The following is a 26,967-nucleotide window of genomic DNA, read 5'->3' on the forward strand; positions in this document are numbered from 1 at the left end:
AGGTGTTTCGAGCGTCCCGGCCTGACTGCTTGGGCTGGCCTTGGTCAGATGGCATCAGGTTCTTTGACCCCGCGGGTCCACACCGCGGCCAGCCCCTTGCCTCCACGCGGAGACTGCAGCCCCTGGGATGAGCCTGCAAACCCTGCCTCCAGCCTCCTCCTGGTGGGTGCCCAGCCGCCTCCACCTCCCAGCGTCGTGCCGGCCCTAAAGCTTGCGTGAGCCTGACGCTGAGATAAATCCGCCTTCTTGCTGGCAGATTACGATCAATAAGAGAGAAAACCCAGCCAGTCCATGCTTAGCTTTTCCCTCAAAGCTTCTGACCTTGGAACCAGTTGTCCCTGACCTCCATTCCACCCCCGCCAGCTCACCCCACCCCAGTCAAACTTTTGGTTTCCTCTTGAAGTTGTTTGCTTGAACGCTTTATTTACTATTAGGATTCTGAAACCTTTCCGGTGGCGGGGTCCTAGGGATTCGTTCTATTCCTAAACACTCTTCCAGTTTACCTGTTTATATTTCCTCCAGCGTGAACCGAGAACCTGCTTAGGAGTCAGTCCCGAGGCATGATTGTGGTTCCAACTTAGGACGTTAGCAAAATACATCACTTCCCTGGGTCTCAGTTTCCAGGTCTATGTTAGAGGGGCAATAATACCCACCCTAGAATGTCCCCATTATTTCATGCTACTCCTCTTTCTCCAGGTCACACCCTTTAAGACACTTCGGGGGAATTTAAAGAGCAGGAAGCGAGAAAAGGAAGCTACATTAAGCGCAAGTCTTAAAGATGGTAGAAATAGATTGGAATTGGTGGCTCTATTAAAAAAAGTTTAAGTTTATTGATTTATTTTGAGAGAAAGACCACAAGTGGCAGAGGGCAGAGAGAGAATCCTAAGCAGGTTCTGTGCTGTCAGCACAGAGCTCAAGGCCGGAATTGAGGTCACAAACCACAAGGTCATGACCTGAGCAGGGCTGGAGTCAGACGCTTAACTGACTGAGCCACCCAGGCATTCCTGTCTCTCTTAATCCATGCAGAAAACTCTAGTGGGGGGGGGGGGGGGAGAGGGCGGGGGGGGGCAGCTCACACGAGGCAATGTCTCCCCAGATTTGGCCATTAGCAAGAAGACACTAGAACACTGGACAGTGTCAAATTCAGAGTCCCAGAAGGTGGCCTCTCATGGGCTCAGTAAAAGGTTGGTTCAAGAAACGGCGGGCTTTATGATTAACAGGAAGGACCTCAACTGCAAGCCAGTCTCTGCCGGTTACTCAGCCTGTGATACCTGTGGCTCGCTCTTCCCCTTCCTGCTTTATCGACTTCCAAAGAGTTTACTGGGAGATGAAACTATAGCAGGTGATGTGAAATTTCCCTATTTTATCACAAATTGGCCAGTTACTTGGTTTGGTGTTTACGTGGCCCTCAGTCCTCTTGCCCCTCCCCCATCACTACTTTATCCACCCCCCCCCCCAAAAAAACGCCATCAATTCTAAGACATTTCACTTTATTTAAAAGAAGCCAATATACAGGATATAAAGGGCATGATATTTACAACAGTACAGTAAACAGGTTGGTTTCTGGTAGGATCAGTAGTCTTTCAATGAGTATAAACCTCCCCCCGCCCCCTTCCCCTTGACATGAGACCCAACTGGCAGACAGACAGCAACAGTGGGGTGGGATGGGGCTATGGGATACAAAGTCTCCCTGGATGGGGCTAAAAATCAGGTAGATGCTAAAATGTCCACCGAAGGGGTCTTGCTAGGGGTGGGGATGGTGCCTTCGCCTCATTTCTTTGAGGGCCTGGCGGCAGGAACGGTGGGGGATTTGCCCAAGACCAACACACAAGCCCACCTTGAGCCTAGAAATCCTCCACGCGTGGAAAATTCCCTTTCAGAGAGAATCTGCCCTCCCCCCCTACCCACCCGGCTGCCCCGACTCCACACTCTAGGAGCGTGCCCTTCTAGAACCAGAGCTCGGTGTCTCCGGGTGGTGAACCCAGGTCTGAGCAGGACCCAGCACGCAGCACCCTAGTCCTCTCCCACGCCCCGGAGGAGCACATCAAGGACCACAGCCCAGGCCTCGGCCCGGAGTCCGCACAGCTGGGGCTGGGAGGGAGGCATCCCCTGGCATTTCCATCCCTGCTCCAGCTGCCTGACGACCTGGGACCCACTAGGGCCCAGGCCCCAAGGAAGCCGAATGCTCCCTGAACCAACAGTCCCATGGCCGCCCACAGCCTGCTGGTTCTCAGCCTCTCCCAAACACAGCTGACTTGGAAATGGGTCTGGGCAGATCGGAGTGTGAGTAACTACTCAGAGCCCACCCTCCGAGGCAGAGCTGGGCCCCTACCTGGTGCCCCCTTTCGCCTCCCCCCACCCACCTCAATTCTGAATTCCCCACTGCCCACCCACGCCCACAAGTGCCCCCCCCAAAGACTTCCAAGGACCGAGGAGCTGGGGGAGGGGTTCAGGAACAGGGAAACGGGGTGAAGCGGGATGTAGGCTCTGCTGAAGCCGCTCATGGGTGCGGTGAGGCCGGGGAGATGGGGCGAGGGGCACTGGTTATATTCAGCAGCAGCAACACAGCAACATGCATCGTGTTCACAGAAGAACGCTGGGCTGCCATAACTGCCTACCCTGGATTTAAAAACCCTTTCCTTTCATAAAAATAGATGAGAATCTCTTGCTTTATAAATAGGTTACATTTAGCTTAAGTGACACCTTCTATCACCCCCTACCCCGCACCCTCTCCCCCATTCCAAGCCAAAGTGGTTTGCTTCTCTGTAGGTCAGAGCCAAGTCTGTGACAGACTGGGCCTTCAGAGACCTCAAGATATATTGCTACAAGAAAACAAAATGTGTTTACTTGCCAATGATCTTTTTTGTTTATCCCCTGTTTGGAGTCTCAGAGGAGTGTGTGTGTGTGTGTGTGTGTGTGTGTGTGTGTGTGTGTGTGCGCGCGCGCGCGCGTGTGAGTGCATGCGCGCGTGTGGATTCCACAACCAGGGAGCCCAAAGGAAAGCTACTCTCCCTGCTCCTCCCCGATCCTCTCTTTTTATAAAACCCCCAAAAATAGGAGAGTGAGAGAGGGCAGCACAGGAGAGCCCATCTGAGAACAACCCTAAAATACCAATGTCAATATGACACTGGGCTTAGAAATAGAAATTTGACTATTTACAGCTTTACAAAGGACGGACCAGTTCGTCCCGACCGGACCTAGTGCTGCCCCAGCGAGCGTTGGGGTCTTTCTTGGCAAGCTGTGGGCTCGTGGCGAGGGGACAAGCAGGGCCCACTGGCAACGAACTCAAAAAAACAAAACAAAAAAAAACAGAACTTGGTGGGGAGAAAGGTAGCCAGACCAAGACCCAGGCCCCCTGCCAAGGAGGCGGGTCGGCCACCCCCTTGCTGTCCCCCACCCCCATCGTCCTGCCCCAAATCCTTGCTCCCCAGAGGAGAGCAGCTATGGAAAATCAGCAAGAAGGAACTTTCTGGCCAGCATCTATCTCTGGCTCCTGCCATTTCCATACTCCCTGGACAAACTTAGAGCACGCTAGTCCCAGAGACGAACGTCCTATGTACACAAAATGGGAAGCATAAATAACACCACCGGACACCGATTGCCCCGGTCACCTTAGTTACCCCCAAATACTTACACTGTTGCCTTACGTCTTAACACTAAAGCTAGGTCTGTCACCCTCCCACCACCTTGAGGAACAACCCGGGGCTGGCTTCCACTCTGCCTCCCAAACCACATCCTTCCAGGCCTCCCCCCAGCCCCGGACAGAGGAGGCCCGAGGGGTCCTCCCGGAAACGGAAAATCTTTTCAGCAGCTGAGGTCCAAGGCCAACTGGCTCTGATAACCTTTGGTTAAAATGAAACTAAAACTAAAACAACAATAACACTAAGGACCATAATAATCAGGTATGTTTGAACCCTGTAACCTTTAGAACAAGGGTCAGTGAGGAGGAGGGAAAGGGGCTGTCTCTCCTCTGAAGCCATCAATCCCTCCATGTACCTACCCAGGGACCGTTCGGCCGGGGATGGAAGCCTCTCAGCCAGATGCCACGGGGAACCACTAGCAGGCTCCCTCAGCGACAACAACAACAATGGAAAGAACTCACGATGAAGGCCACCAAGTTCTGATAAATAAAAATTACATACAGTCACTAACATACACTCTCTCTCTCCATATACATATATATATTATATGAATATTATGTACAATGGTTTTAAGACTGCAAAACAGGTGGGGGAAACGGAAGAGAGAGAAGGCCCTAACAGGTCGCTGGTACCCTGAGGAAGAAAGACAGGGGGCTGCAATCCGTTTTAAAGCCAGAGCCCCTCCTCTGCCTCCACACAGGAGCAGTAGGCGAGAAGTTCTGGTCCTTGGGCACATTTTGCTTCTTTGACCTCCAGGGGGAGCTCCTGGGCCAATTAAAAAAAAAAAAAAAAAAATCGGCGATCCCACCCACAGGAGTGGGTCCAAAAAGAAATTTTTCTTAAAAAGCGAAACCTGCTCGCCTGGTTCCAAGCTGAGATTTGGCAGCGTGGCCTCAACGTGGTGCCTTTTTTGACACAGGCCCACTCAAGTCTTGGGGAGACACTGGCTCAGATTCACTCCCTGCCAGTCGGTCAATCAAGTGAAGGATAGAAACAGGCTTGCGGGTGTCCATGAGCAGAACAAGGATGGCTCTCATCCAGGGATGAGCTCCGCTCCTGCCACCACCTCTGATCTGCCAGCAGCCCTCGATGCCTCCCTCCCCTTCCCTTTCCAGTGTCAGCCAGTGGCCAAGAAGTGCACAACTGGGGGCAGTGGAGAACCAAGACGGCGGCAGGAGGTAGGAACCCAGCTCCACTATGGAGGGGGCAGATACCAGACCTAGCCCCCTTCAGACTTTCTCACAGAGAAATTACAGACCCAGAGCCCCTTATCATTGGCTGGGAAGGGAGAGAAAAACATCAAGAAAACAAAATGTGTTGACTTGCCAATGACCAGGGCAATAGAAGACCCCTCCCACCCCACAGAGGTCCCAAGAGAGCAAGCAGTCAGGTGGGCCAAGGGCCTTGCAGGACCCAGGCCTCACTACCAACCGTGACAGAACCCCCCCCTCCCAAGTCAGTGCTCACCCGAGGAGGTTGCGAGAGAGCTCGCCCTAGCTTCAGCCTCCCTCCGAGCTCCGGGGGAAAACCAGGAGTCGGGGCGGGAGCCTACCTTCCACAATGATATAAGGCAAGCTGCTTTTTTTGTTTGTTTGTTTGTTTGTTTTTTGCATAGTAGTTTAAACACAGTGAGACTCCACTCCCCCCCCCCCCCCACAGTGCCTTGTCCCTCCACTTTGCCACTCGATCCAAAAAAGAAAAAAAAGAAAATTTTGTCTCCCCTCCCTCCTTCCATCTTTTCAAGTTAAAGCACTTGAGAGGCCCCCCACCCAGGCCTAGAAAGGTTGCAAAGGCAAACAGCTCCTTCCTGGGGGGGGGGGGGGGGAGGTGGACCACCCCAAGGCCAACTCAGGTCTGCACTGGCCAGGCAGAGGAGGGAAGGGCATAGCTCACGGCCAATCAGAGGAGCAGGTGGGAGGGTAGAAATCCATATTATACCATGCCAGGGGCCCCGCCCTCACCTTAGAGTCTTGTATAAAAACACCTGCTAGGAATAATTCTTTGGAGCTCAAAGTGGCTCAGCTTAGGGGAAAAGGCACAGTTAACTCTGCATCGTCCGGACAGAAGTCTGCATTTGTGATGTGGAGAACAATAGAAATCGACAGCACCATTCCTTGGGTGGGAGGATAGAGAAGGGGCACTGGTTGGTGGTGGGCTGGAAGGAAGGAAGCAGCGGTCCCTCGGGGCCTCCGGAGACGGGAGGGCAGAGGGAGTCGGTGTGGTGAGGACTGGAGCCCCGCTCTGAGGAGCCTTCCCGGCCCCACGGGGAGCGGGGGCAGAGGCCCCGTCACCGAGACCACCAGGCACAGGGGGGCCTCAGTCATCAGCTGACCATGGGCTCCACATCCGCCTCCCGCTCAAACTCATCCTGGATCTCGTCTGTACTTCCTGAGTCGCTGCTGGCCACGGAGCTGGGGGACGGTGAATTCCTGGAAGGCACAAGAGAACGGGGTCATTCAGAGGGCAATCTGCGGACCCCTGAAGGGATGCAAGGAGCAGAAAAGACTGAGCCGGCACTTGTGTATAATCTAACCCCAGAGGGGTGTCCTGCCCTGAGACCCCTGGCCTTGCTCTGCTTTCTTTAGAATCTTCTAAGCTCACGAGTTGACTGTGGCCCTCAAGACCTCTTGGGAACCACCCCCCGCCCCCAATGCCTCTAATTGCTGGGTGCTGAGAGCTCCCTGGCAGCAGGAACTATGGATCGAGCTTGGTTCCTATTCTCCAACCACCTAATGCAGCGCTGGGCACGTGGTAGGTGCTCAGTAAACCCCAATTAACTCAGAGGGAGGCCATACAGGAAAGTGGCCAATGGTACTGGGTTCGAATTCTGGCCCTATCGCTGAAGAGCTGGGGGGCCTCGGGCAAGCTATTTAACCAGCCTAGGCCTACGCTCCTCCATCTGAACAACGGAGATAATGACAGGGGGCTCTGGGGGGAAAGAGTGAGCTAAAGGTGTGGCATGCTAAGCCCAGGGCCCCCCACGCAGCTTCCCACTGAGCTGTCTCTCCCTCTTACAGCCTGAACCATGGCCCGCAGGAATACAGTCATAATAAGAGAAACAATTACAATTAACATATGTGTGCTTCGTGCCAAGCATTTTACATGTATTATCTCATTTTATTATTAGCATATGTCTCCCCAAAAAGGCTGCGTGTTCCTCGAAGGCAGGGGCTCTTTGTTTTGGTGTTCCCTGGCAGATACAAGGGGCCTGATGCACATCAGTCTCCTGGGGCCAGACCCAGGGGGCCCTTGGACGGAAGATGGAAAAGGACAAGTATGAGCCCCATCGGCAGTGGTGGAGGAGTGCCCTCCCTACCTCCTCCACCCACTGGCAACTCGGCAGAAAGTGGGGCATGAGCCCCTAGAGGCAGGGGCTGTGGCTGTTCTGTTCATCACTGTCTCCGCAGCCCGGCACAGAGCAGGCCTTTGACGTGACAAGTAGCTGTGGCATCAGTGGGGACAGGGCTGTCACGGGAGTTACGTGAGATCAGACTACATAAGTCATCCAGCACACAGCAAGCGGCTAATACTCATTGGATACATGGATGGATGGATGGATGGACGGATGGATGGATGGATGGAGGAAGGGAAGGAGGGATGGATGGAGGGATGGATGGATGCAGGGAGAGATGGATGGATGGGGGAGGCAGGGAGGGATGGATGGAGGGATGGAGGGAGGGAGGGAGGGAGGGACGGATGGAAAGATGGATGGATGGACGGATGGAAGGATGGATGGAGGGAGGGATGAATGGAGGGAGGGAGGGAGGGAGGGAGGAGGGAGGGAGGGAGGGATGGATGGATGGAGGGATGGATGGACAGATGAATGGATGGAGGGATGGATGGACGGATGAATGGATGGACGGATGGATGGATGGATGGAGGGAGGGAGGGAGGGATGGAGGTATGGACAGATGGAGGGATGGATGGAGAGATGGATGGAGGGAGGGAGGGAGGGAGGGATGGATGGATGTACGGATGGAAGGATGGATGGGTGGATGGACGGATGGAAGGACGGATGGAGGGAGGGATGAATGGAGGGAGGGAGGAATGGACAGATGGATGGAGGGATGGATGGAGAGATGGATGGAGGGAGGGAGGGAGGGAGGGAGGGAGGGATGGATGGATAGATGAATGGATGGACAGATGAATGGATGGAGGGAGGGAGGGACGGATGGAAAGATGGATGGATAGACGGATGGAAGGATGGATGGAGGGAGGGATGAATGGAGGGAGGGAGGGAGGGATGGACGGATGGATGGAGGGATGGATGGATGGATGGACAGACAGGAGGATGGACAGAAGGGCTGAGCAGACGAAATGGGCCAGGCTGTAAACTGCAGCCCCACAAATGCCCGCCCCCCCCCGCCCCCCCCCCCCCCCCGCCCCCAAGGACGCAGTCACTGAATCCCCAGGGAGGACCGGGCTGGGTACCTGTCAGCGGAGCCTTTGATGAGCCGGCGGCAGGTCTCCATCTGCACGTCCAGGCCACGTTTCATGCTGCACATCTCCATGTACTCGTGCAAGTGCCGGTTCATGTCACTCTTGGCTGTGGCCAGCTCCAGCTGCCGGGACCCGATGCGGGGATAAAGGTGAGGCCAAGTCACCCACCCCGGCCCCCACACCCTCTGGGCCTCCCTCCATTCTCTGTGTGTTGGTCCGTGGCCTCCAGAACGGCTTCCAGTGAAAGGGGAACGGTTGCTTAGCAACCATGGGGGGGAGGGCAGCCTTCCTGGTTCCACTGACTCTGCCCAGCCCAGCATCCCTGTGCTCCTTTCCCCGGACTTGATTAGGAAAGTTCTCAGGTCCCTGTTACGTTTCTGACCCTTCTCCTCTACCAAATGCTATGTCCCCCAGGGAAGGAGCCGGCCTGCTCTTTCGCCAGCATTCACCCTCAGCGAAAGACGTGGCCAGGTGTGCAGGCTCTAGAGAGGAGACAGGAGGCCTGAAGGCTGCTTCTTGGCTGGATGCCCTGGGCAAGCCACACGGGCTTTTTTCCACCTCACTTCCTCCTCTGTAAAACGGGGTGCACAGGAGCCACTGCACGGGGGGAGGATCTCCTCCCCCCGAAACGGGGTGCACGGTAGCCACGACGCGGGGTGGAGGCACCTCACTACCTCTTGGCACAGAGAGGGTATGTGGGTACCAGGGAGGCTGTCCTCGTAAGGGCTTACTCGGTGCCTGGCATCACTCAATGTCACTCAGGCGTCATCCCTGCTTATTTGGGATCACGATCTCAGTTGAATAACTTAGGGCAAAAAAAGTTCTCCGGGACAGGCAGGGATGACCACCCCCATTTTACGTATTTTACACATTGGAAAACAGAGGCCTTAAGGTGGGGTAGGACCCACCCAGGGGCAGACAGGAAACCGCAGGCCTCCAACTCCCGACCCCTGGTCCACAGGCACACTCGTCACGGGGTCTCCACTGTGACGGACACCTCGCTTCACGGGGGCGTCTCTAGGGGGTCCCAGAGCCCGAGATCCTCACCTCGATCTGGCCGATCGTTTCCTGGTACTCCTTGTCTCTTGTCTTGAAGAAGGATTCTGTCTCATGGATCAAGTTGCCCAAATTCTCCTCTTGCTGGGGACACAGAGCAAAGGGGGCCGAGTGAGACGGATGGCATGGGCTGCCGGGGCATAGCAGGGGCAGGGGATGGCTGGGAGGCCTGTGGGAGGCCAGGCCCCGGGCTCACCTCGCCCTGCAGGTCGATGGTCGGGTTGCAGTTGGTGAAGTCCTCCCAGAGCAGCAGCGTGTCCTCGTTCTCTTCCCACGTCAGGCTGTCACAGTCGTCGTCAAAGTCAAAGGTCTCACGCCTGTGGGAGGACACCAGAGGGCAGGGCTGAGCAGAGGCCAGCTCCAGAGGCCGGGGTCTGGGAGAGACAGGGGTGCTGCCCCAATGGGTATGCTCCTGCAAGGTGGCCCCCCCCCCACAAACAGAGAGGGGCACTGGCCAAAGGGGACACACACCTTACCATGGGGGTTCAACTCTTTTAAAATGCAGAAAGTACTTACATATTACTTACACAACTTAAAATGTATATACATATATATTTTTTAATTTTAATGTTTATTTTTTTATTTTTATTTTTTTACATTTATTATTTTTGAGAGACAGAGAGAGACAGAGCACAAGTGGGGAAGGGGCAGAAAGGGAGGGAGACACAGAATCCGAAGCAGGCTCCAGGCTCCCAGCCGTCAGCACAGAGCCCGACGCGGGGCTCGAACTCACGGACCATGAGATCATGACCTGAGCCGAAGTCAGATGCTTAACTGAGTGAGCCACCAGGCGCCCCTTTAATGTTTATTTTTGAGAGAGAGAGAGCAGGCAAAGGGCAGAGAAAGAGGGAGAGGGAGCAGGCAAAGGGCAGAGAAAGAGGGAGACACAGAATCTGAAACAGGCTCCAGGCTCTGAGCTGTCAGCACAGAGCCCGACACACGGCTCGAACCCATGAACAGCGAGATCATGACCTGAGCCGAAGTCAGACACTTAACCAACTGAGCCACACAGGCATCCCTTGTGACTATTTTCACTCAGGTACCAGCTCATTTCTTGAGACCCTACTTTGCAAGAGTATATCACAACACATAGTCCACTGCTGACTTGACTTCCTTTCTAGCGATTTATATCATCTTCTCCACAACTAGGAAAAGGTTGCTATTGTTCCCAATTTACAGGTGAGGAAACTGCAGCTCAGAAAGAAAACCACACTTGTCCAAAGTCACACTGCTTGCTTGTAACAGAAACTGGGGCTAAAAACCAGATGTTTCCCACAGCCTTTTCCTCCCCAGGAAAACACACCGAGCACCCATATGTGCCGGGCACGCAACAGGGCGCTACGCCTCTATTAAACTGCATTTCATTCCATCCTCACGACGTTCCTATGAAGCAAGCATAATTATTACTCCCATTTTACACATGAGGACACTGAAGGCTGCAGGGATTAGGTAGACTGCTGGGCCAACACATGCTGGAAATCGGGTTTGCATTCAAAGCCCAAGTAATTTCAGAGCCTCCCTATTCACCGGGACTAGAAGTAGTAACAGACCATACAGGCTGGCCTGGGACTGAGGGGTTTCTGGAGATGCCCTGGCTCCCCCTGCTGGAGGGGACCTCAAAAATCAGATGGGAAGGCTGAGGTCTGTGGGGTTAAATCATTCGATCCGTCGAATCAGCCACAGAAGAGAACCGTGAGTCCCGGGGCTCTCCTTCAACTCCTCCCTGGATTCTCCGGGACACTGCTCCCTATTCCCAAAGGATCAGGCTGGAGGCCACCAGGCTGGGCCCAAGAAGAACTTCCGGTTAAAAACTACCTAGAGCCTCCCCTGGAGCCAGGTTCCCCACCAAAATGCAGTTCCTGCTGGATCCTGTAGGTGGCTCCGTGGGTCCAGGGACCAGGGACCAGGGACCAGAGCCGGGACCAGGGCTGTGTCGGAAGGCAATGCTGGCCTGGACTAGCTCCAGACGAGCCCCTGGGGTCCACCCGCACCGCAACACATACTCGACTGCTGACTTCACTTCCTTTCTAGCGTCTGGAATCTAAAGGAAACCCTGGCTGAGTAACGGGGAGCCAGAAAGGATGGGAAGATGGGCAAGAGAGGAGGGTCAGACGATCGAGAAGGCGGAGCCAAGGAGCTGGCCCCGGTGCAGGGAAAGTAGCAAATTCCTCCCCTCCTCCTTGGTCTGAAGCCCAAGCAACAGATTTTGATCAAAACAAAACAGCCCTGACACGGGCGCATTATTCAAAGACATCAGTGGAACCGGCCGGGGGGCAGCCTCTGGCTTGGGTCTCTGCCCAGTCCATAGCGAGGGGACACGGACATGTCAGTGGGAGGGGCCGGGGCCCTGCCGAGGGTGGGGTCAGCACGGCCTCGGCCAGGACTGCAAGGGTGGAGAGGGATCAGAGGATTTTTTTTTTTTAATCTAGGCAACTGTACAACTGATAAATCTAATTAGATACTGAACCTAGTTCAGACCTGTCAACACCAGGCACCCGTTTTTGCATTGGAACCTCCTTTGTATACACAGTACTGCTTCCGGTGGAGCCCCCAGACCCAGCTCTTGGGACTGTCCCTTTCAGCTCACCCCATTCCTAGGAGGCCTAACTATCCCCTGGTGACTTTCTGAAAACGGGGACAAAGCCCCTGAATCCATGCGAATGAACCCAGCCTGGGCCTGGGGGGGCGGACAATGCCCAGCCTAACATTCAGAACAACCGGATCCAACCAAGAGTTCTCTTCGATGAGAGTATGACATTTGGAGGGGACGTCAGAAGATGATATCAAGAGTCCAGGAGACTGTCACCCTCAAACAGCAAACCCCCAAAACGCAGCCCACCTCAGTTCTGTGTCAAGAGAATGACAAGTACAAGGAAGTGGCAGGCAAACCCATCCCTGCTCGGTTCTGACTCCTGTCTCCCTGAGAGTCACCTGGCTCGGCCACAAAGGGACCAGGGCAGGGATGATGTTGCAAGGAGGGCAGAGGGAGACATCTCTCTGAGCGCAAAGACAGCCAGTTGGGGACAAAGCACTCGACCGAGAGTCAGGGACCCCGCTCTGTTCCAGCTCCTGGCAGGCCCCTCTCTTATCCTCGGTTTCCCCATCTGTATGTGAAGGGCTGGGCTGAGTGACCCTCAGATTCTGTAATGCTAAGCCAGCCCCAGAGCTTTGCAGGAAGCCATCAGGAGATGGCTGTGCCCTGGCTTCTGAGCTGAGTACAATGTCACAGGCAACTGCGAAAGACACGTGCCCCCTCTGGAGGGGTTCTGTGGGGTTTTTGCGATGGCTCAGGAGAGCCAAGAGCTCAAACGTAGCCCTGCTGTTGGAAACCTAGAGCCCTGGGGAAAAGCAGAGCTCTCAGGGCTTGGGTGCCCCACTGCGAAGGCCTCCAGAGAAAGAGCAGCCAAGAGCAGGCCCGTGGGGCAGGAGGAAACGGCCCCAGAGACCCTGTCCCAGCCCAGCCCTTTGACTCCAGGCCCATAGGTGAGTCACCTAATGCCCACAGCTGCACCCTCCTCTCCCCTCCCCCTCCCCACTTTAGGGCACTACATGAGTCACAGTTAAAGATGGATTTGGATTGAGAATATGGCACTGGGCAGGCCAAGGCCATACACAGTGTGTCCCTGCCCTAGGCGACTACGGCCGGTGGGGGTTCTAGGAAACCAGCTTTCCATAGGGGAGGGGAGAGCAGCCCTGATGGAAAGTATTCGCCAGTTTCCCACCAGGGCAAACTTGAAGCGACTTCCCTGTGCCGTCACTGGACATGGAGTGGGCAGACATGTGTGCGATCGCTTTCATGAGCTGGTACGAGCTGGCTCCAGCCCACCACTGACCACAGCCAGCCCTGGACTCTGCCACTGGCCCGCGGCATCTCACAGGTGACATGCCTGACTCTGAATCTCAGCTCCGCCACCTTATCCGTGGGGTGGTCTTGGCCAAGTGGCTTCCCTCCCGTGAGTGTCAGTTTCCTCGTGTACAAAAGGGGAAACGGGAATCCAACCTCCTTGGTCGACTGTCTGGAGTCCCCGAAGTCACATTTGTGAAGCACCGTACAGACACAGGATGCTCAGTGGACGTCGGGAGCCCTCCGCCGGCCAGCCTGGGGGGCCCTGGTGTGTGGATCGGCTTGGCTACCCTCCCCTCCCCTCCCGCTGCCCTGCAAGGACAATGGTGGGAGCGGAAGGCTTGATCTGACAGGACCACCACTAACCACTTGGCCTCTTCTGAAAATGTGAAACTCCCCAAACTGTAAAGATTGAAAATAAATCTAAATTCTTTCAGAACACCGTGCCGGCCACACAAAACACATCTGCAGGCTGCTTTCAGCCCAGGTCACCAGTTTGCCACCCCTGTCCCAGCAATCTGGGGAAACTGGAGAGGAGCCCCCCCCCCCCCCCCCCGGGGAGGGCTGGGGCAGTGGAGATACTCACAGCTGGTTAAACATGCGTTTCATCTCGTCCGTGATGTTCATGGAGCCGACCTCGTCATCTGAGAACCGGTTCACCTCCCCGTCCTGCTCGGAGATGTCATCGTCAGAGGCCACCTTACGCTCTTTCTTTTTGGGGACCACCTGACCCGGAAAGGAAGAGATCGAGGTAAGTGGGAGGCTCGGCTGGGATGGGCTGGGAAGGGAGCCGGCATCCCACGGGATGGATGGAGCGTGGCTGGGGTAGCCACTGCCAGGAAGGGTGCAGAGCTGAACTCCTCTAAGAAGCAGGCGGAGCTAGCAGGGAGCGTGAGGCGGAGACATGCAGGACGGAGGACAGACGGCCTGACCCTTCCCTCCCCTGGGGGTGGGCCGGCCCGGCTCAGCCCTTCACCAGAGCAGTAGGCCCACGATCTGGGGGAGAGGGATGGGCCAGCCCGGGGCACAGAGTCACCCGGGATGTGTCAGAGCCAGCCAGAGATGGAGAAACCCCTCACAGGGGCCCAGAGGCCCCACGCTCAGAGCCCTCCTGCTCGCACGCAAAGGTAACGGGCAGGCAGCCCCAGGTTCACCAAGCTTCCTCCACTCCAAGCAGACAAGACACGAGCAAACCAAACAAAGCCTGGCATGGTCACCCCTGCTCCCCAGCAGAGGCGGCAGCAAGAAGGCGCGGAGGTGGACGAGCCCGGATTTCTCCCGCTACGTCCGAAGTCACGCACTTAAGGCGACGACACACCGTATTGCCCTGGGCTCAAGCAAAAAGCCAAACCACAACCCAAAATTCAAGAAGCAGCCTTTGGAGAATGACGCATGCCCTCTGGGCAGCTGGACAAGCCCCCAGGGTACTGACAGAGGCTCTTCAGTGGAAGAGGAAAATAGAGACCAAAAGCCCCTCTTGGGAAATCTTAGACTCAACTGCCAGGGCTCAGGTCGGCCAACCCAGGGCTCCCACAGCCTGGCCAGGGCCCTCGACCTGGGCGATGGCGCCCCGTGGGCCGAGCCCTGAGGGGTGAGGAGACCTGAGATCCCTCCTGGCACTTCCTTTCCCTCCCTGAGCCCCTCGTGTCACCCCGCCCCCCTCCGGGCCAAGTGGCCTCTTCAGCAGCAGGATGAAGCACTCCTCCTTGACGACGCAGCCTGAGGGGCCTACAAGCGCCTGATTCTACCTCGTCCTGGGGAGGCCAGAGGGGTGGGTAAACGCTACCTCTGGGGGGAAGGGGAGTGGGCAGGGCTCGGGGGGAATAGGGCCATGCAGGGTGGAGGCCAGGCCCTCTGGGAGTGGGGAGTGGCAGCTGGTGAGCAGGGTGGCCCTATTCACCTGGAAGATCTTGGACACGTCTTCCGAGTTCCGCTGCTGTGCGACATCGCACAGCTTGGCCGTGATATCGATTCGACGGCAGATGTCCATGTCCACCTTCATGGCCTTTTCTTGGATCTTTGTGTCCAGGTCTGTCATGGGCTGCAGGGAGGACAGCAGGGGGGTTACGTGAGCGAGGGCTGGACCAAGCACAGGGGGGCGGGGGAGTCGCTCCCAGGCTCCTGAGGGGGCGGAGGGGCGTGAGGCCCGGGGTCCAGAGTCCGAGGGGGCCGGGGAGCTTCTCCTGGGCGTCGGGGGTGGGGCCAGCGCTGCTCAGGTTAGGGGAGGGGGAGGGGGGGTCGTAGGAGCTAAAGGCTTTGGCGCTGAGTAGACAATGTGAGACCCTGTTTGGCGGCCTCCCTAAGGGCTGCTGGAAGGCATCCCCTCAAGAGACACGGTGTTTATTTGTTAGAGCAAAGGAAAAAGAAAGACAGCCCCCACTGTTGAAAGACTTCCCTTCTTTCCCACCCCGTGTGCCCCACCTGTCCCCCACAGAGGGGCCTGCCAAGTGGCGCTCTCTCCCCAGGACCCCCCTCCCCACGGCTGACAGCGGGGCATCACCTAAGACGAGGGGGGGGGTCCCCCAGGACCCCAGTGAGGGAAAGCCAGGTGGCCTTCACCTGCAGCCCCCAGAGGCTTCTTCCAGCCACACCCAGCTCCACACCCCTCAGGACTAGAAGCCACACCAGGCTGAGTCACCCGCGATCGGGGCTCCTTCTCCTTTCTGGCGGCCCTCCCTACGTACGGCCCGCTGCTTGAAGGTGGCGGGAAACCCGGGTCCCCAGCAGGAAGGAGGCCTTTGTTGCCAACAGCTCCCTGCACCCGTGGTCGCTCAGAAAGGTTCCAGTCGCCAAAAGGATGCACACACTGGCCTTCCCCAACTTTACAAAGCAAACCTGCTACAGGCCGCTGGCCTGGGGAGCCTCTCAGGCTGGCACGGGCCAGACCCGGGGCCTCCCGCAACCTGCCACTGGGCCCTCCCCGTGCCCAGACAGCGAGGCCCACGGCCACCACCTGCCCTCAACGTGGCAAGCTGGGACGAGTCGGAGCAAACGCAAACAGACCATCAGAGGAGCCCAGGGGAGGGCGGGATGGGTTAAGCAGCAGATTAATGCATCTCTACTCAGACCAAGGGAAGCAGAAGTGAGGGATGGGGGCTGGTCTCGGATGCATCCGACATCCTCACGGGGCAAACGCAGCCAGCCAGGACTCTAACTAGAAGCCGAGCTCTGGAGCCTCGGAGTGAATGAAGCATTTTGCATGATGGGGGGGGGAAGGGGTTGTCATGACGCCTGGGGTGGCGGCCGGTGGCACTTACGTCACTCATGAGCCCCTTAAACACCACCAGCTCGGCCTTGAGCCGCTCAATTTTCTCGTTCATCTCCTCCTGGATGGCTTCAGCCTCCTGTGCCGCCTGTGGAGGACAGAGATGGGGACGGGCTTAGGGGGCCAGGCATCCTGAGGGCTAGGAAGGGCTGGGCACCTGGGTCTACAGCCCTGGACGCCTGACGTCCCACCAGGCCTGGCACCTGCATGCCAGGGAAAGGGTGCCGACGACCTCACCCCAGCCCGCCTTTCCTCTGAGCCCAGTTCACTTCAGGGCACCACTCGGCTTAAAACACTTCTCAAAGAAATAGTCATCGTATGGAAAAAAATCCCCGGCAGATATTAAGAAGAGAAGAGCAGGTTAATATAACAAGAGATCCCAACAGGTTAAAATATGAGGTCGGTCCATGTGAGATTCCCAATGGTTGACCATCTCCCATCTCAAAAATGGCAACGTCATGTGTGTTAACCTAATCAAACATATACATCTAGAGTACCTGTGTTTGCACAGAAAAGACCAGAAGGCCACATGGCAATTTGTCAACTATGCAGGGGTAGAACTGGAGGTAGGTTTTATTTTCTCCCTGTACTTGTCTGAATTTTCCAAATATGTGACCATGAACACGTTATGTTTGTAAATACAAAAATTTCTGTTATATAAGAAAGGGGGGGGCAGCCATTCATCCTTTTCCTTCTACATATTGACATTATTTTATTCTATCTCTTATAAGATCAGTGCTTTCAATATCAGAAAGCAATTCCTTTTTAATGTTGGAAAGAACTTTTCCTTGCCTTCTCCTGGGGTCGCTATTCAAAGGCCAGGAAGGTGGAGTTTGCTGCCCAGGGTACCCAGCAGGTGGGTGAGAAGCAGAGCCATAGACACAGAGCCAGAACCGAAAGGGAATGTTCTCACCTGGTGACACGGCCACCAGCCCTCTCCGAGGCATCCCGCCCCAAGTCAGTTCCCTTAAGCTGGGGGCTGGGCAGTTCAAGAGACCACCCAGTCCTGGGGCGCCTGCATGGCTCAGTCGGTTAAGCGTCCGACTCCTGATTTCGGCTCAGGTCACGATCTCACGGTTCGTGAGATCGAGCCCTGCGTCAGGCTCGGCGCTGACAGCACGGAGCCTGCTTGGGATTCTCTCTCTCCATCTCTCTCTGCCCCTCCCCCACTTGTGCGTGCGTGTGTGTGTGTGTGTGTGTGTGTGTGTGCGCGCGCGCGCGCGCTCTCTCCCTCTCCCCCTCTCTCTCTCTCTCAAAATAAATAAATAAGCATTTAAAAAAAGAGAGAGAGAGAAACCATCCAATCCTGAGCTCAGGTGGGGAGAAGGTGGGAAAGAGTTACTGCACCAACGTCACCCAGCAAGCAGGGGTCAGCGCCGGGACTTAGACCCAGGCTTCCCAACTCCTGTCCCGGAGCTTTTCTGCAACACTGTGCCAGTCCCTTCCTAGGTCTGAAGCAGGGGACAAGGAGAGGCCTTGTGGCTCCACTGAGGAGAGACTGAGGCAACAGAAAGCAGCACAGAGCAGGGGCTGAGCCAGGAATGGCCTCGGGCTTTGTGCCACCGCGACAGTGCCCCTTGGCCACACGGTTCCCACGAGCCTCTCCCGGTCGGGACCTCCGAGGGCGCTCACCTCCTGCAGCGTGTCCACCATGGTCTGGAGGTTCATGCGCTTGGCAAGCTCTTCCTCCCACCTGCAAGAGTCGAGAAGGACAGGTGGTCAGACGGTGGGCTCCCCGCGCCAGTCCAGCCCTCAGACACAATGCCAGCACCCACCCTGGGCCTGTCCCCGGGCCAGGCAAGGAAGGGGCAGCAGTGAACCCATCCCGGCCTGCCCTCCAGGAGCTCCCAGTCTAGGGGTGGGGGGGACGGCCCATAACCATATCAGGCGGTGGTGACGTATGCCACGTGCTGGCACCAGCACCGCGAGGAGATGAAGGCCGGAGGGACCACACTCTCTACTTCACACACGCTGTAAAGTGCCGTGCAAATGCCACTGTTCCTGCTATGGTTGCCTCACACGGGACAGCACGGGAGCCCAGCTGCAGCCAGCACCCGATAGGGGCTCTTTGCACCCGTCAGAAAGAAACTTTTATTGTACTGATCATTGCGATCTTGGGTTCTTGTCCTGTAGCGACCTTCATCAGCAGAGAAGTCTCCTACACAGCGATCATCCCTAGCTCACAGATATGGAAACTGAGGCCCAGAGAGGTTAAATGTCTTACCCAGAGACGCTCAGCTAGCTAGCTAGCGGGTGGGGCTGGAATTCAAACCCAGGTCTGCTTGGTTACATTAAAACAAAAACAATAAATATAGCTCTCACTTATTCAGCGCTTATTATGCGCCAGGCGCTGTTCCAGGGCTTTCTGTGTATTGTCTCATTCGGGCACACATTAGTTAAAGCTGGACAGGAAAGAACAGAGGGCACCCAGGGGCTCCCAGTGTACCCCCCAACATTAACTGGAGGTAGAATGGGATGTTAATAATTAGCAGGCACGGTTCTACATGACATAATTCGGTCTTCTTAACAACCCTCCAGCACAGCCGTAGTGTTACCCCATGTTACGGATGGAGAAAGCAAGGCACAGAGTCAGGTGCCCAAGGTCAGGGTGAGGACAGGTGGAGCCAGGACTCTAACCCAGGCTGGAGGCTCCAGACCGAGTACTTGTAACCCTGCCAGGCCCCCTGTAGACCCAGGACCCATGGGAGCCGTAACTGGGCTCCCCACCCAGCTCCTCTCCCTCCCCAGAGGAAGCCTGGAAGAGGGCCCCTCCCTCCCGCCCTCCTGAGACACACCGATGAGCTTGTCTCTTTCCTCACCCTATGGCCGCCTCCCTACATGGCCTCAGAGCAGGCGAGTCTGGAAGCCTTTTAGGATGCTGTCGGGGCCGGCTAAAAATAGGCCAGAGGGGAAGAATGGATGAAGGGTAGGTTACGTCACTGGCTTTTGGAAACAAGAGAACACGGATACTGTTTGCACACACAGAGGAAAATTCCTCCTCTCCCCTACATGCTCCCCTTCTCCCTCGCTCCCTCTGGTCTCTACCAACCCCCCTGGTGTTGGCAGGCAGGCCTAGCTCTGCCAGGGGCTGCCGGGTCCAGAACCTGGCGGGCAGTGGGACTGGGGCTGGGGCTCCTGCCAGGGATGAAGGGCACCGAGAAAGCTAAGGAGAGGCAGGGAGAGAAGCTAAGGACCGACCCCAGGCCAGACCATCTCACTGAACCCCCCACTGTACACATGAGGAACCCGAGGCCCACAGCATATAGGGAATTTGTCCAAGGTCACCTGGTATGTCAGGGGCAAGGCCAGGAGTCCCACCCCGGGCCCACCGTGGGAGACAGGAACCCCGGGTGGGGAGAAGTTCACAGGCTGCCCTCAACGCAGCATGGGGCTCCTGGGGCTTCTCTCAAGGGAGGCCAAGGCCCAGAACACGGGTCTGAGCTGAATCATCTCTCCTGGCCACGCTGCTCTCAGAGGGGCAGGGGACTCAATTCCAAGCTGCCGAGCAGAGCAGGTGCAAGGAAGGGGCTCAGGCAGCTTTCTGCAAGCTGGCCTCACTACTGCAAGGGCAGGAGTAGCAGAGAAGGGGGCCGCGAGGGGTGAAGAGGTGGGCACCCAGGGGCACCTCGCCCACACACATCTGCTTCTCAGACAGGCTCCTGGAGATGAGGCCCGGCCCCTCTCACTTTTCCTTCGAGCAACCTTTTGATGAGGAAAGTGACAGAGGGGTTAACAGACCCATCGCACAGAGAGGGCAAATGAGGCCCAGAGAAGGAAAGTGATTTGCCCCCAGTCGACCCAGAGCAAAGACACAAGCCGGGTCTCCGAAGCGACAACCACTGATGGGCCCGCACAGTCTGCGTCCCACACACCGAGTTCAGTGCCTCATACACACTGGCTTCCGTGTGGATTTTTATTAACCTGCTCGCGTAGAAAATCTTCCCCACACCCATCCTGTGGATGCAAGAGCTGATGTTCAGAGAGGTGAGGGAACTCGTCTGAGGCCACCCAGCCAGTAAGCAGGGATGGGACTCGAGCCTGGCCCGCGCTCTAGAGCAGCAAGAACCATGCTGCGATGTGCACAGGAATCACCCCGGGGACCTTGTTCGGACTCGGCAGGTGTGGGGCGGGGCGGGGCAGACACGTGGCATTTCTAACGGGCTCCCCTGCGCCACAGCACGCAGAGCGGCCCCACACCTCGCTGGGGTTTCTAAGCTGCATCCCGACATCGATGCCCTCGCACAGATGACTTCATGGGCCTTTTCATTTCCAAAGCCGGGCCGGGTGGGCAGCCGGCAGGCCTGCTCCCAGAAGACCCAGGGCAGACCCCGGCGTGTCAACAGCAGCTGGCTTGACAGACCAAATCTGCTGCCCACACTGCCACACCTCCCAGCCGCAGTGGGAAAACCTGGCTCTGCGGGCTCCAGCGTTGACATTGCAGAAAAGCTTTGCCCTTCAGCCGCGCTGGCTGACGGGGGTGGAAGGACGTCGGTGATGTGCTTCTTAAGGGGCCCCAGATGCCCCGTGTTCTCTGCCGCTCGGCGCAGGAGGGAGCACGCAGCTTGACAGAACACGGGTCAAGTTTTGTTTTTTTTTTTTAAGTTGTGGCCTCTGAAATGCCAACGCCTCTGTCCCGGGCACAGTCCCCTCCCCTGACCTGGATCTGCCCACGGGAATAAGGTTTCAGCAGGACGGGCGTTTCGGGCGGAGGCACCCGCATCAGCAAAGATGGGCAGCAGGGAGGCCAGGGAGTGGACGCCACCACTGGGAAGGGGACCCACCTGCTAGGGGTCAGGGGCCGGTCCACTATCGAGTCTTTTAAGCCTTTGCCCTCCTGGCTGTCACGCCCGGCCCCCCGCTGAGCAAGGGTGTTCACGTGGTACACTATAAAGCTGCAGAGAAACCTCTTCCCATTTTATGGGCGGAGAAAACAAAGGCCTCGAGCACAGAGATAACTCCAGCCGGGGCCGGGGCCGAGCCCAAAGGCTCATAAAACTTCCAGCTTTTCCTTCTTAAAGTGTGGGGTAAGAGAAGGGAGAGGAGGAATAGTTATTGGTCACCGTCTGGGTGGGGCTCACCAAGTTAGGCATTCAGATACACGTAAAATATAAAATACCACCTGACCTTTCCCCCCCACCCCCCCCGCCAAGGATTGTCCCCATTCTGCAGATGAGGATGGGTCTCAGGACCCCTGCCTCCCCCGCCACTTGGCCGTGGGACCTCATCACGCCTGGCTCTGACCCAGAGAGCCAGCCACGATGTCGGGGACCTCCAGAGAAAGTGCTTGGGGCCCAGCCCCGGCACCAGCTATGCTCCAACCACACACGGGGACCTGCTCTCGCCTCCCCACCCTGCAGACACCCTCGGACAGCAGTCTCTGAGGCCAGTTCCTCTGAGCGCTCCGATGTTCCCAGCAGCCTCTGCGGCAGGCAGGGCAGACAACGATGGGGGAGGAGGAAGAGGCTAAGAACACTAGTAGAGCAGCTAATACAGACCGAGTGCACACGGTGGGCCAGGCACCCTTCTCAGGAGCTTCACGTGCATCACCTCATTTAAACAAGCCTTACACTAACCTCTAGGTGCGGTTATTAAATTTTTTCTTTAACGTTTCTTTACTTTTTTGAGACAGAGAGAGACAGAGCATGAATGGGGGAGGGTCAGAGAGAGGGAGACACAGAATCCGAAGCGGGCTCCAAGCTCCGAGCTGTCAGCCCAGAGCCCGACGTGGGGCTCGAACTCACGAACCGTGAGATCATGACCTGAGCCGAAGTCGGACACTTAACCGACAGAGCCACTCAGGCGCCCCTAGGTACAGTTATGATCTCCATGTTACTGATGAAGAAGTTCAAGTCCAAGAGCATTACCCAAGATCGCACAGCTAGCAAAGTGGGATCGTTTCTATTTCACACCTGTACTCAGAGAACCTCCAAATGCAAAGGCCGAAAGGGACCAACATTCACCTCGTCCAAACCTCTGAGGGTACAGCTAAGGAAACTGAGGCCCAGGGTCACACAGGAAGCTGAAGGCAGAGTGCCCTCTGCTCTCTTAGCCCAGGCCCCAGCTCACAAGGATCGGGAGGCAGAGGGATGTGAGCCCGAACTCAGGCTCAGCCTCCCCCAGCACCCGTCTCCATCCCTCAGAGCCTGGGTCTCTCCACCAACACATGAGAGCGTGGCCCCAACACACACCAGAGAACCATTCTGTTCCCACACTCTCTGAATGGTCATGCGACCAGCCCCCAGCTCCAGCTGGGCTGGACCTCAGGGTGCATCTCCTGGCCACCCGCCTAGCCTCCTGCCCCCCTGCGACTCAGTTATTCCAATCCTTCCAGAGGCCTGTGCTCAAACCCTCCCACTGCCTGGAGCCTTGAACTGAAGGAGAAACCAAGATCCCAGCGAGGAAGGGGCTGATGTATGGCACCCCTGGAGACCCTGGAGCCCAGCATGACCCACAGCACAGCGGCTGTACGGGGTAGCAGACAAGGGCAGCAGCAGTCCCAGAGGGCCTCTGTGCCGATGCAAAAGACGGGCAGGGGCTCGAACCGTGCGGTGCACAAATCAGGACGCCGGATGTGCGTGCGGGCAGCATGGAGAAGCCCTCTGGCTCCCATCTCAAAAGTCTTAGGTACCCTGTGCCCTGGCCTGATGGGGCACGAAGGAAAGATGAGTGAGATGCCTGTTCTAGGCGGGAAAAGAGGCTCAGAGGAGGGGTGCCGTCATACAAGTCAGCAGAGGAGTCGGGTCTAAAGCCGGGGGTCCAGCCCTTCCTCCAGTACAGAGAACTGGTTATAATTACCGTGTCTGCACTCAGCGCTGCAAAACCCACCCGCACTTGGTCAGGAGCCAAACAGTTGCATGCATCTGTTGGTTGGATGGATGGATGGATGGATGGATCCAAGCTGCAATCACTCCTCAGCCCTCCTGCTCACCCCCTCCGCCCGGAACACCCTGAGCTTGCACCACCCCAGCCTCGGGGCTCCCAGGAGCAGACTTCCCGGCAGTGCCCTCTGCTCAGCTCTGTCCACTCCAGGGAGACGAAGGCCGGGGGGGAGGGACCGCCAGGGCAGGAAGGGGGCAGGGAGGAGAAAGCTTCCCTCTCCCACTTCCCACTGCCCTAGCGACTGAAGAGGGGAGGCAGGGATGTCAAGGAGAGGAAATGACTCCACCAAAGGAAGCTGCAGCTGGGGCCTCGGCCACTACCTTAGCAGAAGAACACGCATGAGGCAAGGGGCCGGGACAGGAGGTGGCAGCACCCGCCCCAGCCAGATGTGGTCTCCCTGCATTCCGGAGGAGCCACCACTGCAACCGCATGATGGAGGAGAAGCCTGGCGGGCCTCTGGGGGGAGGGGGTGGGCTGCTTCCCGGCCCACCCCCTCCCCCATCCCCTCGTGATGACACACAGAGCCTCAGGAAAGGGGCCGACAAAGCCTGGCCTGCTGGGGGGCGGAAAGCCAAGCTGAAGTCACTGGCAGAGGGACTGACTCACAGATTTTTCACTTCCTGTGCCGTCAGAGAAAGAAGCCATGGGGCCCTAGCTCCAGAGGAAAGTGGGTACAGCCCCAGCCAAACAATTAAGGCTCCAGGGACAGCCCATGGGGCTGCCGGGGGTGAAAGTCCTGGAGACTCCTAGGTTTGAATCCTGCCCCGGCCACTTCCCAGCTGTGTGGCCCTGGGCAAATCGATCACCCTCTCTGGGCCTCAGCTTCCTTATCTGCGAGAGGGGAAGCTCTCCACCCCCCTTGAGGGTGGTCGTGAGGACCGCCTGCGGTGGGCAGAAGGGGTGAAAACACCCAGTCCCGCCCCCCGCACGGAGCAGACAATGAATGGGGGGCAGCTCCACGTGAACGGTGAAATGCCACCGCTGTGGCTCCGGCGCCCAGAGCCCAGAGAGCTGGGAGGGTGCCACGGGAATGGTCCACACCTTTCCAGGGAAGGGAAGCGGCTGGCACACCCAGGCTGACTCACTCAGGTGATGGGAAGCCGGCTCAGGTGAGGATAGGCTGGAGCCGCCGGTGGAAAAGCTCATTCTGAGCCAAGCGTGGGCCTGGCCTCTGGCGGAGGGCAGGTGGCAGAGACCGGTTTCCACCCGGACCCCGGGGAGCCCACCCCGCGGCAGCACAGCCGGGTGCAGGCCGCCGGGACGGCAGAGGGGGTGAGCCCACTCACAGACGCACAGAGGCGCTGCTCCCCTCCCCACACCCCTAGCCTCACTGCAGAGCTGGGGCCCAGACCAATACCCAAGCTGGGGGACAAGGTGGCAGGCCCGCAGGCAGACCAGGGGGACCCTTTCTGCAAATGCAGTTTCACCCAAGCCCACGGGCAGGAGATCAGAGTGGGCACCTCAACAGAGGCCGAGCTGCAGGTGACGATCCGGAGCCCCTCACCCACCTGGCTTCTGCTGAGCCCCCCAGAACTTCCCACGCCATAGCACCCCCTTGTCTGACAACACGAACCTCTCCCGTGCTTTACTGTATCTTTGCTCTCCAGCAGAAGGAGGGCTGGGTCCCCCGGCCTGCGAGCAGAGGGGCTCCCCCTGCCCCTGAGCCCCGCTGTCACGGGTACCTCCAGGCACCGCCTCACTCGTGCTCCCCGTCCTCCTCCCCGCGGACTCTGGTGCTCCCATCTGCACTGAGCCCCTGATCCCAGGGAAGGGACCCCGTGCAGACGTGCCCACGACCAGCCCGGCTGCCCAGCTGTGCTCCGCTGCTTGGAAGGAAACACAAATTAAATGCCAACTGATTGTCTCCACGGAGGAGGTATTAATTTAATGTGTACACTTAACCAGGGCAGCCGATTCCATTACAGGCGGGCAGTAATGGCCCGGGCAGGCCGGAGCACGGGCTGTGAGCTGGTGATGGGCCGCGGCGAGCAGCCACCGTGCCTCGTGTGCACCCCTAGCTGGCAAGTTGCCATCACACGCACACGCACGGGCCTGCTTGCAACCTGAAATGCAGCCCCGTCCAGGGAGCCCAGCCGACAAGGCTTTGCCATGAGGCGCCCAGGTCCTTCTAGAATCAAACATGATAGGAGTCTCTACTGATCCCACTAAGAAGGGCATGGAAACGGAGGAAGCCTCCAGCTACTCTGTGATTCCTGGGGGCCCGTGTACCACTACCCAGGAGCCTCAGTTTCCTCCTCTGTCCTACCTTGCAGGGTTCACGGGCAGGTTAGATAAGCTCATGTGAGTGTCCACAGGCACCCCTGATGACGGCCATTCTTACAACTGGTGTCACCTGGGGGGGGGAGGGAGAGACAGGGTGGTGTGCCCAGGACCACCTAATAAGCAGGGGCACTTCATCCTCCGACTCTGGGGATCTGGAAGCTACCGAGAGGGGTGGCACTGAAATTCAGTTGCCCGTGAGTTTCCCCAGCGAGGAGGTGAAACGAAAACCAGCCCTGCCCATGAGCTGCATGGAATCATCCGCACTCTCCCTCCCTGTCTCTCAGTGGTCACGAGCACCCTTTGCAGGGCGGCTGGCAGGCCTCCGGGGCTCTCGTGGGGGCCACCAGGCCTTGAGAGAGGTCGAAGGGGGAGACTGGCAAGCCCTTGACTGGACCCTGCTCCGTAGGCCCACATAGCCTCAGGCAACACAGCAGCCAGGGTCATGCAAGAAACCCTGTATCTGGTCCGTCGGTCCCTAACTTACCATGTGACCTCGGGCAAGTCCCTTCCCTCCTCAAGTATGACTTTCCCATTCTTAATGCAATGGTGTCCGGATAAATTCTAAGAGCCCAACCAGCCAGGCCAGAAAACGATTTCCACAGTCCCTAGGCAAAAACCCCATGCTGACCACAAAGCGATCTGATAAGCCTCAAAGTCTGAAGACATCTGAGACACCAGTCTTGGACCTCGAACCCAATGTGTGTAGTGAAGAGAAGGGCAGGGGCCCTGGAGGGTGCTGGGATCAAACCCCAGCTATACGTCCTGTGGCTCTGTGACCTAGAACAGGCTACTCACCCTCTCTGAGCCTTGGTAAGCCCACCTACCTCGCAGGGTTTTTTGCAAATATTCAGTGGACTCACGTATGACAGGCACCTAGAACAGCGCCCGGCACACCATCATCCTCCTCACCCACATGACTTCCCGAGGACAGATGGTCAGAGAGGTCCAGGGACTGAGAGAGCGGCCCTGGACCACACAGCGTAGGTGCCAGACTGGAACCCAGGACTGGCTGGCTCCAGAGCCCCTGTGCTGCCATAATCACCACAAAACCCAGCCAATGTCCTGCTTCTGCCCTCCATGCCCCCGGACATCCCCCAAGAACGAATGGGCACGTGCTCAGCCCTTTGTCTGTCCTGGCAAGGGCCACCATGACGGCCAGAGAGACCAAGGCAGGAGAGGTCCGTCCAGCCAGAACCCAGCTGGTCTCACGGCGCAACCCCGACAGGCACGAGGCATCCTCACGGGCTCAGAGAAGCCCCTGGTCACCTGCCCCAATGCCAGTCTGAGGTGTGGGCTGGACTCTAGGGAGTCATCTGCTTCAGTCACCCAGTGTCCCTGGCTGCCCAGATCCCCAGTGCCCTTTCCACCCTGCTGCCATGTACCGAAACAGCTATAGGGACCCGGCCGCTCTGGGGGTGCCTGTAATCCGGAGGCTGTATGCTGGGCAGCACCCTCCTTCCAGTGCCTCTGTCCAGAAACCACACCCAAACGGGCACTGCCCCCCACGAACCAGATCACTTCTGAGAAGCAAAGCGTCTCAAAGGGCATCTCATGGCAAG

The 26,967-nt window shown here is 57.4% G+C and overlaps 1 protein-coding gene and 1 long non-coding RNA gene across 3 annotated transcripts in view; one reads left to right on the forward strand and one right to left on the reverse strand.

The window, feature by feature from the left end:
* Nucleotides 1-1,190: 1,190 nt before the first annotated feature.
* Nucleotides 1,191-4,155, forward strand: LOC147577810 (uncharacterized). Its single transcript, XR_015254505.1, has 2 exons — nucleotides 1,191-1,342; nucleotides 4,005-4,155. It is a non-coding gene; the product is annotated as an uncharacterized LOC147577810 (long non-coding RNA).
* IFFO2 (intermediate filament family orphan 2) overlaps nucleotides 1,474-26,967 on the reverse strand; it is a 50,639-nt gene continuing 25,145 nt past the window's right edge. Inside the window, exons 2-9 of one of the 2 annotated variants that reach the window (XM_086715839.1) lie at nucleotides 17,879-17,939; nucleotides 16,239-16,334; nucleotides 14,882-15,022; nucleotides 13,568-13,707; nucleotides 9,334-9,454; nucleotides 9,129-9,221; nucleotides 8,073-8,203; nucleotides 1,474-6,070 (exon numbers count right to left, since the gene is read on the reverse strand). In XM_086715839.1, coding sequence (XP_086571965.1) covers nucleotides 5,965-6,070; nucleotides 8,073-8,203; nucleotides 9,129-9,221; nucleotides 9,334-9,454; nucleotides 13,568-13,707; nucleotides 14,882-15,022; nucleotides 16,239-16,334; nucleotides 17,879-17,939 — 889 coding nt within the window. In that variant the 3' untranslated portion in view covers nucleotides 1,474-5,964. The remainder of the gene's footprint in view (nucleotides 6,071-8,072; nucleotides 8,204-9,128; nucleotides 9,222-9,333; nucleotides 9,455-13,567; nucleotides 13,708-14,881; nucleotides 15,023-16,238; nucleotides 16,335-17,878; nucleotides 17,940-26,967) is intronic. The other variant, XM_086715840.1, reaches the window with a different exon arrangement.

The sequence above is a fragment of the Puma concolor genome, chromosome C1 (genome assembly GCF_028749965.1).
Source record: "Puma concolor isolate L17-30 chromosome C1, mPumCon1.1.hap2, whole genome shotgun sequence".
Taxonomy (NCBI): Eukaryota; Metazoa; Chordata; class Mammalia; order Carnivora; family Felidae; genus Puma; species Puma concolor.